The sequence below is a fragment of the Megalops cyprinoides genome, chromosome 8, assembly GCF_013368585.1.
Source record: "Megalops cyprinoides isolate fMegCyp1 chromosome 8, fMegCyp1.pri, whole genome shotgun sequence".
Lineage (NCBI taxonomy): Eukaryota > Metazoa > Chordata > Actinopteri > Elopiformes > Megalopidae > Megalops > Megalops cyprinoides.
Genome location: NC_050590.1, coordinates 5,854,455 through 5,874,859, shown reverse-complemented (window position 1 = coordinate 5,874,859; position 20,405 = coordinate 5,854,455). Strand labels below are relative to the sequence as shown.

The 20,405-nt window shown below is 42.4% G+C and overlaps 1 protein-coding gene across 1 annotated transcript; it reads left to right on the top strand.

The window, feature by feature from the left end:
* Positions 1–3,085: 3,085 nt before the first annotated feature.
* Positions 3,086–20,043, top strand: bbs4 (Bardet-Biedl syndrome 4). The gene is made up of 16 exons (XM_036535159.1): positions 3,086–3,150; positions 4,918–4,969; positions 10,022–10,101; positions 11,844–11,907; positions 12,196–12,307; positions 12,663–12,735; positions 13,212–13,265; positions 13,409–13,536; positions 14,977–15,031; positions 15,658–15,726; positions 16,045–16,197; positions 16,587–16,758; positions 17,326–17,395; positions 17,495–17,639; positions 18,119–18,329; positions 19,251–20,043. The coding sequence occupies exons 1-16, from the start codon at positions 3,127–3,129 to the stop codon at positions 19,415–19,417; spliced, it is 1,629 nt and encodes a 542-aa protein (XP_036391052.1). The 5' UTR covers positions 3,086–3,126; the 3' UTR covers positions 19,418–20,043.
* The last annotated feature ends 362 nt before the right edge of the window (positions 20,044–20,405 follow it).

Genomic DNA, 20,405 nt, shown 5'->3' with positions numbered 1-20,405 from the left:
CACTAGATGGGCGATGTAACCTCATTCCAGCTGGCTCATAACCTAAAAACAGAAACTGTTTAATTGACAGAGCTTTGCCTCCAGATATAGGTTTGAATTTTTATAAATAGAAGTGACACCATTGTCAATTAAATAGTGTGCCTCCTGCTTAACTAGTTGATGAACAGCATTGTCTTTTTCCATACTGTAAATTTGGGAGTCTTTGGCTTGTGTGGGCTTCTTTTTTCCCCCCTTTCCTATTTAATCAGCCTTTCTTATATCGGTACATTTGCGTTGTGGAACAGAGTGTTTGGATTTTGACTGAGACTTGAAAAATCATGTAAAATCAGTGGATTGATCAGTACATCAGCTGGCTTTTCATTGGTCAGTTTCAGAGTTTCAGACAGCAGCGTTGCATGGCCGTAGTGCACACCTGACCGTGGGAAGAGAAAGCTCTGTAAGGAATGTGCTGGGGCAGCCCTCGGCCCAGCTCTACCTCTGTGTTTGACCGTATGTCTATGACATCGTCACACTGCATCCTTTCGTAAGCAGAGAGTGAACCCTTAAACCAGACTTGAAAGATCTTTTCAACTGTGGGGAGAAGACGCATATGGAAATGTCATGGCAAATCCAGACTAACACTATAACTTTTTAAGATAACAGATTTACACCCGGTGAAATATGTGAAAACACACGCTGAACAAAAAGCGTGTAAAGATAAAGCAAGTAATCCCTCCAAGAGACTGGGAGATGAATGTGTAACGAAGGATTCTTTGTGCAGCCTGAAGATTGCTGCAGTAGATTGAGCATGTGAACATTTCGGGGGTGGGTGCCTTTCAGACAGAACCTTATAAAAATACAGCAGTATCAAAATATTTGCTTGAGCATGTTTGTTGATTAGGTATGAAAATCTGATGGTCTTCTTCCAGTGAAGAGACCCAATCAACCCAATGTATGGACTGAGTGTGTCAGCTCATTAAATCATATGCACTTTTCCATTCCAAATTAGAATATTTGTTATATCTGATGTAATTTCTTTAATGTCTTACTGTAATATCCTAAATTGTTGTAGATTGGATGTATATGGCTTTTCTGTGTATGGGGAAGAGATCACAATTTTTCAGCACGTACTTGTGACACTGTGCTTCCGAACGTACAGTACATTATATTGTTCTCCTTTGTGATTGTTTCAGTTTGTTCCGGTTACATGATCACCTTAATATCAACCCCTTGCAACAATATTAAGGAATAATTTGATTATAAATTTTTATTTCAAGTCTATTTAAGTGTTCAGTCAATTTTAATTTAAGCAGCGGCCTGAAGGGAATTTTTTTTTTTTTTACTGGAGACATCCAAAGGTTTATGCCTACGTCATCTGTACTATAGTGGTTACACAGGCTCCTTTTTTCATTGGAGGAAATGGCAAGATAAATCCTTTTCTAAATTTTGTGACATTTTGTGATATTTCTAAAATAGGGCATTTATCATCTCAACGTAGTGTTGGGAAGATAATTTCCGCCATTTTACATGTGGTTGATTATTAGATTAAGATTCCCAAATTGAAAGTCAAAGGCTAATATTGTGAGAAAGTCCTGTACATTTTTCAACCAGTCAACTTCTCTGCCTTTAGGGAAATGATTCCCACTAATATATGTGATTATTATGCATCATATTTGTGTATTTATTATTTCACCAGATTTATATTATTTTTGGTAATAATCACTCAATTTCTCAATGTCCATGATTAGATTTTGTTCCATAAAATCTTGTGTACCAAACGGGGGGCTAGTATATTAAGTAAATTTAAATGTAGCTCTAAAAAACTGAGATTGAGTCATAGTCTAGGATTTATCTAAAAACAGATTACATTAGATAATTACGTGCTGGCATGTTGCATAGTGTTTTGGTATTGATACTGATTAGATGCTAAAATGTGTACTTTGATGTTAACCGTAGGTGAAAAATGGATCAATGTGATTCAAATGACAGGGTCAGTTGTAGTATTCCTAACATATTCTCAGTGCCTTAAATTTAGGATCAAGTTTGAATCTTTTTTTTTTTTTTCTCCACCGTAAATTATGTCTGAATGTTGACAGTGGAATGTTGTCTGTCAGGCATGTGCTTGATTGCTTTTTTTTTCAGTGTATGTAGTTTTCGCAATATTTTTTCAGTAGAATTATTTAGAAAAGATGATTGAAGTTGGTAACTTTTAGTTAATAAACCAACAGCTGAAGTCATTACATCGTGTTCCTGAAAAAAAAGATATTGATACTGTTGTAAATACTGTTCAGAAAGAAATTCTTATCTTGTATGACTTAACTCCTTAACAGTTCACACTCCCGAACCGATATAATTCAATTGTATGTTATGATGCTAATTGTTTTATTTGCAGATGAGTTTTCTTTCCCCATAAATGTCGTTATTTTTTTTTCAACTTTACTTACGATCTGCCCTTTCATCTGTTGACCATAGGACATGCTGCAGATGACCAGCCTGATTTTGATTAGTTCTCATGAAAGTTGTCAGTAAAGATGTTGCTCATATTTAACCAAGAATGCTCTTGTGGGAGTGAAATGTAATTGGGATAAGGACAGAAAGTCACTCTGAGCTGTAAATGAATTAAGTCTGTAAATCGGTGTCTGTCCTTACCCATGTTCATGTATACAAATGTAAATGTAATATCTAAGAAATAAACCTTTTGCTCAAATAAAAATTCTTGTAACATCTGAATTGTTTTTATGCCGCTTCAATCACCACTGCTGCACCGGAATACACTAACTGTACTATATTCCTCTAACATATAACAATCTGACAGCCTCTAGACGTTTCAGTAGTAAACTATTACCGTGCAGTTTTCTTTCTACAAGAGTGTTTCTTGACAACCTTAGTAACGTTAACAATCATTTTGATGTTGTGTTACATCTTTATCTCGCAAACTATCTTCACGGATTGAAATTGTACAATAATTTTCATAACTTTCTGGTTGGCTGTGACTGCCAAGTACCCTTGTATCCATTCAGCCAGCCAATACGCTGCATAACCATTGCAGTATGGTACCACCTCTTTGTATAATCTAAATCCTCTCTGTGAGGATGTGAGGATGTTACCTTGGAAACTAATGAACAACTTCCTGTGCTTAGCTGAAAGATGGCGGAGGAGAAACCTCGGACGGTAAGAGCATGAACAAAAACGAGCACGATCACGCATTTAGCAGGCATTTACATTCGATTGTACAGCGTTTGTGGGTTTTAGGTGTTTGTCTACACGGAAGTAGTGCATTTGCTTGATTTGTACAAGAAAAGTAAATTGCTTGTTTGAAACTAGCAAGCTAGGTGGCTGGTTGCCTGGTAATGCAGTAAAGCTAGATGAAAATAGTGAGCCTTGCCAGATTATGTAAAAGTTAAACTTTGTGCTTTTCACATTGCTTCTGCGTTGTAGTGCTGTTTGACGCGTTCTGTATCCCGAGTCTCTCTGCAGTTAAGTTACAGTAGAAGTAATGTCGCTTGTTAGCCTCTGGCTAATAAGGTAGAAAGCAGGCTAATTTAAGATAGCTAGCAAACTTGCAATCATGCATTGGGCAGAGGATTACTATTTTTGATGTTCTGAAATGGATAACGAATGTTAGCTAGTTGAATAGCATGATGCAGGCTGTAATGCGAGGTGTTGTCGTACATTTCTTTGTAGCGGATTTTTGCCACATGTTGATGGTGGGTTAAGCCCTGGCGGTGTTGCTGATTAAGTTTCGAAAAAGATGATTCCCGTCTTCCACTGGCAAAGAAATGAGCTTTTATTGAGCAGAATTCCTACAATAATGGCTAACTGGATGGACGTGTTATTGTGCGAGTCTTACTCCGCCGCAGGAGTGACGCTCGTAAATCCTCACAGCTGTTCGACAAGGTTGACTTACACCGCCCAGTGGATGCTTGTCGTTATAGAAGCGTTCGCTAGTATTATGACCTGTTCCTCTGTCTGCCGTGAAACCGAGCCTCGTAAAGCTTGGATAGCTTAATTTTATTTTATGAAAACCAAACCTTCATTGTACCTTGATTTCGACCATAAACAAATTTAACCTTGAATTCACATTTGAAGGTAGATCCTAGAATCCAGTTGCTTATGGGCAATTGGGTACATTTTAAATTCAAATATGTATTTTAGTCTTGGACTAGTTCAGTGACATAAGTAAGCATTTCGTTGCATTGCCTCATTTAGGTGCAGCAGGTTATTTTTGTATTTCAGTACCTCTTAACCATTATTTCACCATTGTCATTCCACATCTGATGTCCTTATTGCTATGTCACACCCTCACCCCAACCCCTCAGAATATTTCTAATATGATTTGTACATGTTGTGTTTTATGTGGTAATACTTGAAACATTTTCCCATTTCTAAAAGAGTGTTCTACTTTTCTGTCTTTTATCTCTCTAATTCTCTTTCATCAAGCTGCCCTTTACATGTATCATCTTCAGCCAACACAGAAATTTGCTGCTTGTCTTGTTGTCTCTTTCTCAGCTCTGTCAGGTTTTGTCATTGCAGTTCATTAGTCCAGGTGATGTTAGTTATCCTGTTGCACTTAAAAACATTTGCCACAGCTGTCTGCTGTGTTAACTCTTCTGTTTTATATCTTCTTCGTCTGATGTTTCTTTCTGCTTCCCTCACAATTCCCTGACTTCACTTCCATCTTCTCATTTGCCAGTGTCACCATTTTTATTCTTACGTTCTGCTCAATAATGACATACATTTCCTGATGTAAGAACTGCCCGGCTGTGTCAGATTGTGTCTGTTATTGTTATAAGTCATAGATGTTTTGAAAATGAGCTGAGTGGAAGAAGAAGAAGAACCATAGGAGGTTGCTGGTGTGAGACCTTTCGACCTTAAGTGAAATCTTGGTTTGATAGTAAGTGTTTAATTCACGCATCAGGCATCACATATCTTTTCCAGGATCTTCAGCTCCCAGTGGCCACTGAGACTAAGAAACCCCATCCCAAAAAAGGTGAGTGTTTCACAGACACACGCATCCTCTGTGTCACAGTTATTGCAAGGCATCATGGGAGTGTCAAGCATCGGCCCTGTCTTCTAAATTTTGGGACTGAGAATTGAAAACAAAATATACGAAGGCTGTTCCTACTTTTTGACGGTCCATGCCATCTTGAAAAGTTATCTAAAGTATTAAAGTATGAATATACTACTTACTTACTCATACTTAGATATACTAGTATATCTAAGTACGAAAGTTATCTTTTTTGTTGCAAAAAAAAAATACATTAACAGGAAAGACAGAGGGAAGACGACATTAGCAACAAATGTTTTTGCAACAAAACCTAACAGGAGGGCAGTGAGTTTGAATCACAAAATAAAACAGTTTTAAGAAAATCGCAGCTCAGACACTGAAATCGCACAGAAACAAATGTTTCCCATCCCATCAAAAAAAAGTGTCACGCATCATTGTGAAAGTTAAAGCCAGAATATTTGAAGTTTGCCAGCCTTCTGGTCTTATCACAGAAATGGAGAAACTTGTTAAAGGACGGATTGATGATCAGACCCTTCACCATATCTCTGTGGGCCTTGCGGTGATATGGTTGTCAGAGCAACTAAAAGGTGTGCCGAGGGCTTTCAAGAATAAGGGTCTAATCTGTTTTTATTCAGTGGAAGACAGAGGAAATTTACTCATTTTATCCTTAATTTGCATCTGACTTTTCTCTGTGCCCAGTCATTTCCAGACTGGCACAATACTATGTCAGTATAGTCAAATATACAAGTATTCATATTGTGTTAATATAGGTATTATTGGTTTTGGTACATTGAATGGTGGACATGTTTATCTTGCCTTTTTCTTTCCTGGTCATCCTGTTTCCAAAAGGATTTTTAGGGATGTTTTTTGTAACTGAAGAGAGGACTGCGTGTACCTGTTATCATTTCATGCAGAAAGTAATGTCAATATGTGCATTACATGGGTGTTTTATTGATAACGTCAGTGCATATATTCCATCAGTGCTATATCTTATTCAGTGCACCAGTTATTATGGTGTGTAAAGATGATTTTCATTTAGAATAGTGCAGTGTCCTACAGATGGTGGTCTCTTCATTTTCAAGATTAAAAATTGTTTATTATTTCATTCTGCTTGGGAACAAAAACTCTGTTAAAATGTCTGACTTAAATTCTGATGCAAGGGTAGGAAAATATGCTTGAGGATTTGCCTAAATCATAACAGACAGTCTGCTAGAGGCTACTGCACATGATAGTCTGAAATGGTAAAGTATTATAGAGGTAAACTGGTTGCTGTTTCAATTGTGATCAACCATTCACCATCTGAATCCAAAATAATATGGTATGGTCATAAGATTAAGGGGTGGGTCTCTGGTTGTAACTTTTTAGCATCATGTCATTTTTGTGGGATGACTTCCCATGTGTAGCCTTGCCATCTGCTACTCTTGATCATGTTCATGAAGGCAAAAGAAGAAGTTTGGAATTTCATCTCAGATGTTTTTCCAGCTTTGGATTTGTGTATTTTTTGACACTGTTAGAAACCTCACTCTCGTTAGCAGTCTGAATGCGAACCAGTGAAGATCTTGCGTGTCCCTGGGAATCCTGTAGGTGTCACTGTTGGTGGAGAGTTAATTCTGAAGTCCCATCAGTGGGGAAGAGGATTAAAGCTGGAAGAGGGGGGAGGAAGCTGTCCTGAAATAGAACAGCCTTAAATCTGATTTAGTTGAAGGCAAATAGGCGGGATGCAGATACACACTTTGCAATTAGGATGATTTCTTTGTCATGAGGCCCGTCGGGTTTGGGAAGACGGGGGTTCTGCCTCACCCCCTGCTGTGAGAGAGTGTTGATGCGGCGCGGCGGGGGGCTGCAGGAGATGTTTTAAGAAAGACGGAATTTTTAGACTTTCACTTTTAGACAGCATAACATCCTGCTTGTATGGTGCACTGCCATGATGTGCAGTGCTGGGTGGCTGTATAGTGGTGAAAGAACAGGAATCGTAACTGAAAGGTTGCCGGTTTGATTTCCCATGAGGGCAGTGCTGCTGAATCCTTGGGCAAGGTATATAACCGACAATTGCCTCAGTAAAAATCCAGCTGTATAAATGGATAACACCTGTAATTGATGTAAGTCACTCTGGATAAGAGTGTCTGCTAAATGCCAATAATGTAATGTAATGCAAACAGCCAAGGTCCATCTTCATACACTTTAATTGTACTGCATGTGTGGCAGGAACCAGTCTTAGCAGGGGCAAAATGTCTATGAGTGATTGGTCATCCGCCAGGTTTTCTGTTTGGATGGTACAGCAATGCGCAGGCAGTAGCACAGTAAGTGAAGTTAATACTGAACTATTATCGCACAGATTAAGCCAACACTTCTTGTTCTTTTGTGTGTGTCTGTGCACGTGTGTGTGTGTGTGTGTTTGTGTGTGTATGTGTGTGTTTGCGTTTGTGTGTGTGTGTGTGTGTGTGTGTGTTTGTGTGTATGTGTTTGTGTGTGTGTTTTTTGTGTATGTGTGTGTGTGTTTGTGTGTGTTTGTGTGTGTATGTGTTTGTGTGTGTGTGTGAGTGTGTGTGTGTGTGTGTGTGTTCTTGGCTGTAGCTGCTGCCCTCTCTGCACTGTCTATCACAGACACTCACCAGCTTGCTGGACACTTGGGGATTCTGGTTGCCTTGGCAACGGAAAGAATGTCCTGTGCCCAGCTCAAACTCCACAGTAATATTCAATATCAATATATATATTTAGTACTGATCACAGCCCTTCAAGTCAGTACTGAGCTTTGAATGCCATGGGCGTTCTTCCTTTGGGATGAGAGCAGACGCTTCTTTCAAAGCTCACCCTGTCTCCTCATATGTACAGGGAGGTGGGGCACAGCAGAAGTGCACTTATGTGTATTTTATACACTGGGGTCCAAAATTATTGGGACATTCGCTTTTTTTTTTTTTTGAAAACCCACAATATTTTTGCTGCATATTCTATCAGACATTGGGAAAGTCATGTTTATGTCAATGTCAATTTCAGCTTCATCTTCTGTGACCATGTTCCAACCTTGTTAGGTTTATACAGGCTTCAGTATGAGTGTTCAATTAGGGGGCAGGGCAACGTTCAATCAGGCCTAATTGAAGTGATGGTCATTTTTGTTCACTTGTCTGTACTCAATAAGTATGTAGGTACCTTTTTAAATTAAGTTAATGTCATGGAATTGTCAGTTTGTTTGGCAGAATTAATGTCATACATATTAAAATGTTGGATATAAGGGTAGTCATCAGGCAATCGTGTGCCAACCACATAAAGAGATGTTTTGAAAATGTTAATAGTTGCCAAAACATGTAACTGTTTTCGCCACAGCATAAATTAGGTTTGAGTGATAAAACTAATAGCTACATGGACACATCCACACTTAACCACAAAATGCCCAGGTGTCCCAATAATTTTGGACCCTAGTGTATGTGTAGGGCTGGAAAGACCTCATACTTTGAAAGCTTCTCCCCTGAGGAAGTTAAGTATTGGAACCTAAGACTGTCAAACAGTGATGAGTGTTTAGTAAAATATCAAATTTGAGTGGAGTGGTAGTAGCTGGGCTTTGTTGTGGTTGTTTTCATTGTTGTGTGAGGTATGCCTTGTATTTACATAGTAATTTTAAATTCAGCCAAATAAGGGGATGGGGAGTGAATGTTGTCAAGTTTTTCAGGGTGTCAGGGTGCAGGCGCGGACTCAGAAGCGGACCAGGCGAGTGCGGGTTTCACAGGCTTTAGTTGGAATCGCTGGGCAGGCTCAAGGTAGCAGTATATACAGGGTCAAAACCGGGAAGGCAGTCCAGAGCAAAACACAAACCTGGAGCGGGGATTAGGGATGGGAACAACCTGGGTCAGAACCGGGTGGGCAACCAGAACAGGTGACCAAGACAGGAGCGGCAGGCAGAGACAAGGTCCGAAGTCAGGCAGGAGTAGAACACCAATACAGTGACATGAAAACGAAAGCAGGTACGTAACAGCAGAAACACTGGAACGAACTAGCAACAAGACAGAGACAAGCAGGGTATAAATAGGGCTGGGCTGATGAGGAGATGGGATGCAGGCAGGCAGGCAGGCAGGTGGAGGCGATCTGGAAATCAGGTGGGCGGGGACAGGGTGGAGAGCGGGGCGGGGCTGGAACACAAGGGAAAACAAAAGCACATGGACTACATTGACAGACGGGGGGAACACGACAACAGCAGCTAGGGAGCTGGAGTACCGACACAGGGATCTGCGCAGCAGGTTGAAGTTCCTGCTCAGAGTACGATGTCATTGTGCAACTGTGATCTCGCGTAACAATTTAACAGTAATAACTTTGATGCAGTGTTGATTCTAATTTTGTGGCTCTTCATGAGCAGTTCACTGACTTCACAGGCTTTGCTGGCATTGCAGAGACAAAGCAAGAACAACGGCAAAACTCAACATGTCAACTTAAAAAGTGCCAGAACACTATCGGATGCCTTAGATGCAGCCGTCTTTGACGCTGACGTTTGCACACTGTTAACAGTAGTCACTATAGCAAACAGCTTCTGCCTTCCTTGTGTGAAGCATTCGTTGGAGCGTATTACCTCTTGGAGAAAGACAGCGCGTCTGTAATGCCTGCCCTGGCTGCAACTCCAGTCCTGTCAGGGTGATTGTAATCAGTCCTCTGCAGGCAGGCAGACGGGGGTGCACAGACTCTTCCTTTATTCTGGCGAGTCATTAGACCTTCTGGGAGCTCACATCAGACAATACAGGCTAGCCCCCCCCCCCCTCTCCCCACCTCCCTCAGGGCTTGGAAAAGGGGGTTGGTGTTCATCTCCGCCTACTTCTCCACAGGACCTGTTAAAAACCCAGCCTACGCACCTCACCTGGGCATTCTGCGAAAGGGACCGGTGAAATGGGTGGAGTCGCCGTGTCGGGCAGCTGTCAGGGGTCAGGGCGGTGATTCTCGGCTCCGGTTGGCCACGGCGGGGGGGGGGGGGGCGTGACATGGCGCGTAGGGACCTGGTTCTGTGTCGGGACCTCTCTAAGTGCCGTATCTGCTGTAACTTCTTCTTCCACTCAGCTCCGGAGTTGCCCATCCTGGAGAGAAGGAACTGGCTCATCCACCTGCACTACATCCGGAAGGACTATGAGACCTGCAAGGTAGGAACTCACTGGTGCTCCTCAAGCTCGGCTGTGTGAGGTAGCTGCTTAATGCCCTGCCTGCTGGGTGCTCCTGTGTCTGCCTGCTGTTTCAGCCTGTCCCACTTCCTTGCTGGAGGTCTCACCTGCTTAGTCCTCTCTCTGCCCCTGCTATATGTACCTGCTAAGTGACTCTCCCCATGCTATATGTACCTGCTCAGTGACTCTGCCCATGCTATATGTACCTGCCCAGTCCTCTCTCTGCCCCTGCTATATGTACCTGCTCAGTGACTCTCTCTGCCCCTGCCAAAGCTGAAAACTCAACTCTTGAAGCTGTATCTCTAGTCTACCTACCTGTCTATCCTGTATACCCCTATCTTCTATTCAAAAGGCACTCTGCACTACCTTAGCACTCAGCATGTTACTGACCTCTTGTAATACTTGTCGATAACTACTCCTAGCATAGCGATGCACTTATTTGGAAGTCGCTCTGGGTAAGAGTGTCTGCTAAATGACGTGATGTAATGTAATGTAACACCTCTGCTGTATGCGCCAAGCGCATTCATCTTGTACAGACAGAGGGCAGTGTAGCCACATTTTTTTTTTATCATCTTCCCTTCGCTGAAAGAGAAAAATAAATGGAGCTAAAGGCATTGTATTAAAATTCAGTAAAGTGGGTTAAGGCAGCTTGTTGTACAGATATTTATATTATGTTTTGGCTTGGCAGATGTTTTATCTGGGAGAACGTGTATTTTCCAATCAATCCACCTCTAAAACAGTTTATTTACAGAGCAGTTCAGGTTTTGCTCAGTAAGTGTGCGATTAACGGTCACGTTGCACCTCAGAATCGTACCCAAAGCCTTAAAAGTCCTGTTCCCCAACTCTAGCCTGTACTTCCTCCTGTTTAGAATTCAGTGACGCTGCTTTTTCCCCAGATCTGGGTCGCGTGGCCGTGAGTGTCTGTCCCCATTTCCACATTGAACAATCCCAGCAGGGTTGCAGTGTGGTCAGTACAGCTGGTCCAGCAGAATTGCTGCTGCTCTCGCTTATGATTCATGGTTTCACCCTCTAGTGCCACACACATTAAAATGCATTACACCCAACGTGGATATTGTCTCTATTATCTACTGTTTGTTTTAGAAGAGAAAGGAATCACCCACAATTTGATCAGTTTAATTGGTGGAAAAAAGTTGTGCTGGATTTTTTCAGTTTTATCAGAATGATATCAAAAGACTATTAATTAGCTACCTACTGAAATTCACTGGAACTCAGAGCTCATTATGCTTTGAGTATTTCGTTTCTGTTTTCGCTTTTTAATTTTTAACTATGCGGTATTAATATGAAAATGATTCCCCATTGTGCAAACAGAGAAAAGGGGATTGTTGCTTGTTAGATACCCATTTTGAACGAGATGTACACATCCTAGTCCATATATAATTCAGGATTGTGCTGGAATATTGACCAAAATGTATCATGATCCACAAAATGACGGGCTCCTCTTAGCGGCAGCGCCATTTCGTCCCAGACCCCTTTATTCATGGAGGCTTGCAGGTGTAGGGTTACAATCTGGATTTTTAGGGGAGGAAAAATTTCAAATTTCGGGTGGGGATAGTGGCTCCGGCAGCCTTCTGTGCATGGATTTGTTCCCTCTACCTACAGCATTCTACTTATGTTGCATTCTTGTATGTTGAAGGGAGCTGGACTGACGTGTGCCTGTTTTCACCGGCAGTGTACTTGGTGATTGATGGTGTTTCTCTCCTCAGGCAATCATCCGAGAGCAGCTTCAGGAGACCCAGGGAATGTGTGAATATGCCGTTTATGTGCAAGGTACTTCACCTCAGCAGGACAGTGCCAGGGTGCTCCAGCAGAGAATCCTAGCATTTCAGCTGCGTGATATATCTGGGCCTGTATGCCCGTGTGCAATAATGTAAACATCCTTTGCGGGCGTAGTGAAATCTCTACCTTGATATCCCTCTTTTTGTTTCTCAAAGTTCACGAACCTAGAATAATAGAAGATTTTCTTGAAGTGAAAATAAGACTTTGAAGATGCTTGTTGGTTTATTTTGTCTGTGCACACTTGTGTATTAAAAGGTTCTGCAACCTCTGCTTGTTTAGCTTTGATACTGCGTCTGGAGGGAAAGATCCAACAGTCCCTGGAGCTTTTTCAGACCTGTGCCATTCTGAATCCCACAAGCTCTGACAACCTGAAACAAGTGGCCAGATCTCTGTGAGTACTGAGCTGGGAGCTTTTGATCATTTGTAGTCTGTCAGCATTACTTTTTCATAAGTCAGCTACTTTTTAGTCAGAATATTTATGTTAGTTCTATATACAGATTAGTCTACATGTCTTTGATAAAGTGGACTATTGTGTATTGCAAGGAATTACAGTATGGCATGTAAATTTCATAAATGGGTTATGTATTTGTAATAGCATTTTGTTATGCTTGTTTTTTTTATTATTTAAACAAGGCAGTCCTATTTATTATTAATCACATAGCTAAAGTGTCTGTAAATGTAACATGGTTTGTTTGCCAGTTTTGCAATAAAATATTTAATATGATGGTATTAATTATTCTTTTTAGCTTTCTGCTGGGTAAACACAAGGCTGCCATTGAGGTCTACAATGAAGCGGCAAAACTCAATCAAAAGGACTGGGTAGGCAACACAGATGCGGTCTATCAAAGGGACTGGGTGAACGGCTTAGTTGTGGGCTCGGTATGAGAAGATCTGCACAAAGTACAAAGCTGTAAGGCTCAGTTTCAGAAAGACTATATAAGTAACCTTCTGGGGCACTGGACCCTGCATGTGGACACTTGTTTGGATAATAGATGCCACTCCAATCAAGGCGCTGCATATGTGTGTGAATTTTGGGAGACCCTGATTTAAATTAGTCAGGTTGGGTTAGACTGGTGCTCTTGTGCAGTAAATGAGTAAAAATGTGTGCCACCATCCCCCTGTTGCATTTCATAGCACTGCTCAGGTTATGATATATAAAAATAACTCAAACAAAACATACAACTAACCTCAGTCACCTGGTTCTTTTTGGTCACTTCATATTGACTACTCTATAGCAACTCTTCTCAGTATTAAGAACCAAAAAATTTCCTCTTTAACGATATCTCTTCCTGCAGGAGATTAACCACAATCTGGGTGTGTGCTACATCTACATCAAAGACTTCAAAAGTGTAAGTGCCCCCCCTCCCCCAAAAAATGATTTGGTGTTCTGTCCTGTACCACCGAATGCAGTACAGTTTATAAAGTATATGAATGGTAATTTATCATGTCTGTGAGAAAGAGGAATGATTCTGGTGTATATTTGTGTACCTAGGCTGAAGAGCAGCTGAACATTGCCTTGCAGTTGAACAAGCACGACATGACGTACATGATGTTGGGAAAGATTCACTTGTTGGAGGGAGAAACAGAAAAGGCCATTGAAGTGTACAAAAGCGCTGTCGAGTAAGTACCTGGAGAGCCTGGAGTGTTTTCGACACTCTGTTTCAGTTTGCGTGGGAACCTGAATCACTAAACAGCGGCATTGTGTAACAGCCAGGAGTGCTCAAAGTAAGCCAATACACTGTCTGACAAATACAACGCCTGGAAGAGACAGGAGATGTACCTGCCTTGAGGGCATATTTAAAGTGCATTTTTCACATTAGTATAGTTTCCCCCCAGAACAGTGTTAGGATATCTCTGAGATTTTGTTGCAGCGTAGAGTTCAATTTAATGTTTGGATTAACGTGCATGATTAAAATCAAATACTTGACCAGACAGAGTACCAATTTGCTCAGGAAAAAGTCAGCAGAACATCACAATCAGAATCAGAATCAGACTTTTATTGGCCAAGCGTGCTTCTACACATACAAGAAATTTTACTCCGGTTCAAGTGTCTATCATAGTGCTTTCATGCAACATCAGATACCAAGTGACAACAACAAAAAAACCAAACAGCAGTAATACAACAAACGAAAACAGCAGCGCAGGACACGTACATGGAGTAAGGATGGAATGGATGGTGCAGTTTATGTTGGAAATTTACTCCGAGTGCTGCGTTGAGGTAAAGGTAACCAAAGTAAACTTCTCATCAGACCAGAGAAACTTTTTACGCTGCAAGGACCCTACGGTGGGGTTTTTTTTTCCCCCAGTAATAGAAGGACTGAGAAATGACTAAATGCACCCAAAGGCTGGGAGGACTGCTGTGTGTTTTAACAGCAGCCACCACTGTAATTAATCATATTAAAGTCTCGCTGTGATATCGGCTCAGCTGCCTCTCCGTAACCCAGTGGCATTCAAAGCAAGCGCTCCCGCACACTGACTGCCAAACGCTCCCTTTCCCACTACCCCCGCCTTCATCCTCAGTGCATTTCCATACAAATCTTAATCATGCCTAACATTGGTAAATACAGGTTTCCCGATATCGTTCGTGTTTTTATTTGCATGTCACTCCGGGTTTTGAAGTTCGGGCTCTCCTCCCCTCTTCCTCCTCCTCCTCCTCCACCTCAAACAGTGTATGTAGGGCAATGGAGTAAATAACCAGGGGTGTAGAAGTTTCTGTGTAGCTCATTACGATTGGCCCCCTGCAGTGTAAATGAATTAATAAAGTAGAACAGCAAAGGGGTCTGTTTTAATGAGACGAACCACTGTGAATCTACAGCGCTTCCATCTGTAATCTAATGTGGACTTACGCTGATTTTTATATCTCACTGTTCCCCTGAGTTATCATTAATAAATAACAATAAAATGACTTCTAATTAAACCAATTTAGCACTTTAGGGAAAATTGAAATCTCGGTCTCCCGGTCGTCTTGCACAAGAGATGCTACGGATTCGCTCAACAGTCTGTGGGTGTATTGTACTGACACAGGGTGAAGCAAGGGTTTCAACATTGTTCTCGTTCTAGGTTTTCCCCTGAGAACACCGAGCTTCTGACCACACTGGGGCTGCTCTATCTGAAGGTGAGAAGAGACAGGAGAGAATGTCTCACTAGGAGTAGAATGTCTTTATTTTCATGATTGGCTTAACACATTGCCATCAGGGCTACTACAGATCACGGGTGGTAAGAGACATTATTTATTTGTGTGAGGAATTCAGAGATGAAGAAGGACTTGTTTATTCAGAACAGGGACGCTATACCATGGGAAATATACCTTTTATGTATAAATTGTGATTTATACATAAAATATTGTTGACTCCTTACATGGCGTTTTGTTTGTGTTGTACTCTGCCTCATTTGTAAGTCGCTTTGGATAAAAGCGTCTGCCAAATGAATAAATGTAAATGTAATAAATTGTGCAAGAAAGAACTAACTTCCCTTGTTGTTACACTCCTGTGGTTTCCATTGTGCCATGTATTCTTATTTGCATGTAAATAAAACTAACCTTTTGGAGCATAACTTGAAGCTACCACACACACACACACACACACACACACACACACACACACACACACACACACACACACACACACATTCATACCCCCTTACATGTAAGAGTCTTTAGTTCCTTTAGCTCCTTGGCAAATTACTTGAAACTGTGCAATGCAACAGGCCACGGAAATAATTGGCTGTGATTGTATTCCCCAGCTTGGAACATATCAAAAGGCATTTGAACATCTCGGGAATGCTCTAACATATGACCCCAACAACTACAAGGTAAGACCCCCCTTTCCCTTGTGAAGTCTTTGTCCCTTGATTTGACTTGGTGTAAAGTGATTCTTAAGGTGAGCCAGCCATCTTTAATGTAGGGGATGAGAAATATCGGATTGAATCCTTTTGTGACAGTTCTGTTGACAGTGCTTGCACTGAGCCTACGTGCTATTTTTGCACATTAGGTTGAATGACTGTGGTCTGGAGTGCCACTGTAATGAATGTGTGTGTGCGTGTGCGTGCGTGCATGTGTGTGCGCGCACGTGTGTGTGCATGTGTGTGTGTGTGTGTGTGTGCGCACGTGTGTGTGTCTGTCCCATTCAGGCCATCCTGGCAGCAGGCAGCATGATGCAGACACACGGTGACTATGACGTGGCGATGAACAAGTACCGCGTGGCGGCGTGTGCCGTGCCTGAGAGCCCCCCTCTGTGGAACAACATCGGCATGTGCTTCTTCGGGAAGAAGAAATACGTGGCAGTGAGTCTCGCTCATCTCTACCGAGATTCAGTCCTCATTTATCTGTGTCAGCTGTGGTTAAAGCCCAATGACACTTAACCTAAGTGACCTCAGCAGGTGTTCTGTATGTGTCAGCTGTTTGAATGGATTTATTAAAAAAGTAGGCAACGTAAGCTGCCCTGGATAATGTCTTCAGCTAATTAATGCCAATTAATCACATAAAATAACATAATAAATTTGAAAAATTATGAATAAAAAAAGCAAACAACAGCAGCATAAGTCCAAATCAGCCAGTGAAGAGAATGCTGAAACTCGGGGAGATTCATACTCACCCATTGGCTGTGTGCTAGGGGTGTCTGTATGGCTGTGATGGCTCTATGCTCCATCTACCCCCCTGTGTCTCTGTGCAGGCCATCAGCTGTCTGAAGAGAGCCAACTACCTGGCTCCGTTTGACTGGAAGATCCTGTACAACCTGGGGCTGGTGCACCTCACCATGCAGCAGTACGCCTCCGCCTTCCACTTCCTGAGCGCCGCCATCAACCTGCACCCCAAGATGGGGGAGCTCTACATGCTGCTGGCTGGTAAATCCCCTGGGCTCAGTGTCCCCCACTCCTCCAGTTAGCGCTTTACAAACAAACCAAGGGGGGGGGTTTTCCAAAATCAGCTTCCCCAAAGCCACTCTGTCTCATTCTCACCGCTTGATAGTTATTACAGCTTATCTGCTTAAAGGTGGAAATAATACGGCTGCTATTTCATTGTTTGTAATTTCACTAGTTCTGCTGAAATTCACCTCTTTCATTATGGGGCAGCAGAGTAGCATAGTTGTTAAGGAGCAGGACTTGTAACTGAAAGGTTGCTGGTTCAATTCCCCACTGGGGTGTTGATTGACCCACAATTGCCTCAGTAAATATCCAGCTGTTTAAATGGATAACATTGTAAAAAAAAAACCTGTAATTGATGTAAGCACTCAGGATAAGAGTGTCAGCTAAGTGCCTGTAATGTAAATGTAATGTATTGTATTAGCTCAAGACCTGCTTCAGGAAGAGAACAAGGAAGCATGTCTCTGAACACAGCAGAGCTGAGTGTGAGAGTGAAACCGTTGTATGACATTGCTACTTTTTTGGGTTTGTTTTTTTTTTTTTGAACAGTTGCCCTTACTAATCTGGATGATGTGGAGAACGCCAGGAGAGCGTATGAGCAAGCCGTTGCATTGGATCAGTAAGTTTCTCTGAAGCATTTTGTTTCTTTAATGTCGCCACAGGCCGACGTGCACGACCCGAGCCACTCTGTTTTCCGTGCTCTTGTCGTCCTGCGCAGGTCCAACCCTCTCGTCAATCTGAATTTCGCCATCCTGCTGTACAACCAAGGGGACAAGAAGGGGGCCCTGCAGCAGTACCAAGAGATGGAACAGAAGGTCAACATGCTGAAGGAGAGCGGGAGCAACACCGAGTTTGACCCTGAGGTATTGCGCCCTTCACTGCCTGTTACACATCCCTGACCTTACTTGCCCGCATGATGAACGAACCCCTGTTCACTAGAGCTGTCCTGAAACACCTGGCGCTGTTTTAATTTCTCAGTTGTTGTGCATGACATTGCTGTGAATTAGAATATTAGTTATGACGTTAGTGATTATCTGTCAGTTCTGGTTCATCCATAATGAGCAGCCCTTGATATAACTATACTGTTATCATGCGTCAGGGATCATTTTAATTTGTTTACTTGTTTGAAAACCCGCCTCCCTCACAGTTAAGCTGCTGAAATTGTTTTTTTTTTTAAATGCATGGGTTCTAATAAGTTGTTCCTGCTCGGTGATCAAGGCTTAACGCAGAAGAGGTTTTGTCCGCTAGTTGTTATGCGTGCTGTACTGCCATAATTGCAGAAGTTGTCGTTGTAAGTTGAGTGAAGAGAGGCATGTGCACTTGGCCGGTCCGTTTTGTTCAGCTGGTGGAAATGGCACAGAAGATGGGAGCGGCGCTGCAGGTGGGAGAGAGCCTGGTGTGGACCAAACCGGCCAAGGACTCCAAATCCAGGCAGCGCTCCGCCGGCCCCAGCAAGTCCGCCAGCTCCCAGCAGCCCCTGGGGTCCAACCAGGCCCTCGGTCAGGCCATGTCCTCCGCAGCCGGCTACAGCAAGAGCATCCAACTCTCCGCGGGTGCGTGACCTGAGAGGGTGGGGTGGGGCGGGGCCACTGGGGGTGCAGCCCTTTAAAATCCATTTCCCACTGTGACTTGTCTGCCATACCTGTTCAGATACAGCTGTAACAATGATAGTGATTCGTGGGAGCGGGGCTGTTTAAAGTGAGCATGCTTCATGGGCGGTAGCAGCAAAAATCGCAAATTACACAGATTATGGTTGCACAGAATACAGTGTCACATGGGAAGAATTGTATTATATGTGCATTACTCTGTAGGTATTTGCTGTAGGAATTCCCTAATTCCCTGATCTTGGGGAGCAAGGCTGAAGTGTGCAGGTTGCTAGTCCCCTGATAGGCTCCCCTGGTAGACGCCTGGTGGAGTTTAGCATGTTTGCTTACATGCTGTCTTTGCTATCTGTAGGATTTCTTAAAGCAGTGTGGGCTGCTTGACCAAAAATGTTCATAGCCTGTTATATTGCTATTATATACATAGCTGTTTTAGCCACAATGCTTGGAAGTCTTGCCAGTGTCCTGTCTGTCACACATCTGCTTTTGTTCTCCGATTTTGCCCTCTGCCCATTGACTTTGTATGTCGTCTGAAAATGAGGTAATATCTTTTTTCCCTGAATAAGAAGAAGCAATGTTTTAGTAGCGCAGCAGTGTAGAACCATACCAATGCATTACATTGCATTATTGTCATTTGGCAGACTCTCTTATCCAGAGCAACTTACTTAGGTTACAATTGTTACATGTTGTCCATTTGTACAGCTGTGTATTTACTGAGGCAATTGTGGGTTAAGTACCTTGCCCAAGGATACAGCAGCAGTGCCCCAGCATGGAATCGAAACAGCAACCTTTGGGTTACTAGCCCTGCTCCTTACCACTATGCCTCACTGCTGCCCCGTAACCTGTCCCCATACCTTTCTCTGTGTTCCTCAGGCAGTACCTCCCCAGGCCAGCCGAAACCCCCATCCCTGCCCCTGGAGCCGGAACCTGACGTGGACAGCGCCCCGTCCCCACCAAATGAGCCCCCAGGCCCCACCGAAAGCGAGGACTCCAAGTCCAAAGAGAAGAAGAAGAGTAAGCCCAAGCCGGTGGCAGAGTAGAGCTGAGATGCACATTGCACTGGGGCTATGGGGGAAATCCACTGTCTCCCCAGGAGTCTTCTCAAGCACACTCCATTTTAATATAAGCATAAAACTTTGTGAGGCTTTTGCCACTTTGCTGGGGGTTTTTTACATCAGAACTTAGTGGAGGCGAATACTTTGGTTAGACCGCCACATTAACGCAGAATGGCAGATTTCCCAGTGTGCTGACAAAACCTGTCGTTCACCCCACCCCACTCAGTGGGATAACAAGGGAAAACATTTTACAGACCTCTTTTATAAAGCTTTTTCAGTGTTCTGCGGGTCCGTGATTTCAGTGTGTGATCGCACAGCCTCTGTGTAGTTGGTATGTTGTAGTGCTTCAGTGACAGTGGCATACCTGGCTTATCCATCTTCGATCCACCTCTGCCTATCACTCTCGAGCGGATGACAGCAATAACTTGCTTGCACCAAGACATAATATAGGGCTTGCCTCAAAAGAACAGCTTCTTAAACAACAAGAGTGAAATCAGCGAGAATATTTCGCATTTGACTGAAGATCGCTTGGCTACAATCACGTACTAAAGAGAACAGGGTTTACGAATTTGTATGTTCATTTTTACCGCACTTTATTTGTTGTGACCACACTACCCATATTTAGCTGTGTCTTACTCTAATATAGAGAAAAAATGGACCATGTTATCTGATAGATAATGCTGCTGAAGCAGTCAATAGTTATATTCAAATTAAGGCTGATCTTTGGATCATAGACAAAGTGAAAGTATTTTATGAATTATTGTAGGATTTACTGTGTTTTATGTAGATGAATTTGCTATATCGTTTAAAAATCATTTATTATTATAAAATGTTTAGTAATTTCTCTGCTATATGTTTTCGATAGTGTTTGCATTTAAAGTAAATCTATTTAAATGATGTGCATAGATCAAAAGCCAAAGATTTCAGGAATGTTTTATGAGGGCTTAGAGATATGTATACATGAAATAGTGCA

What these genes read in the sequence shown, in the direction of transcription:
- bbs4 (XM_036535159.1), top strand. Translation starts at nt 3,127, where the DNA reads ATGGCGGAGGAGAAACCTCGGACG. An exon ending in AGGACTATGAGACCTGCAAG is followed by an intron (nt 10,102 to 11,843) that starts GTAGGAACTCAC and finishes TTCTCTCCTCAG; the next exon opens with GCAATCATCCGAGAGCAGCT. An exon ending in ATATGCCGTTTATGTGCAAG is followed by an intron (nt 11,908 to 12,195) that starts GTACTTCACCTC and finishes CTGCTTGTTTAG; the next exon opens with CTTTGATACTGCGTCTGGAG.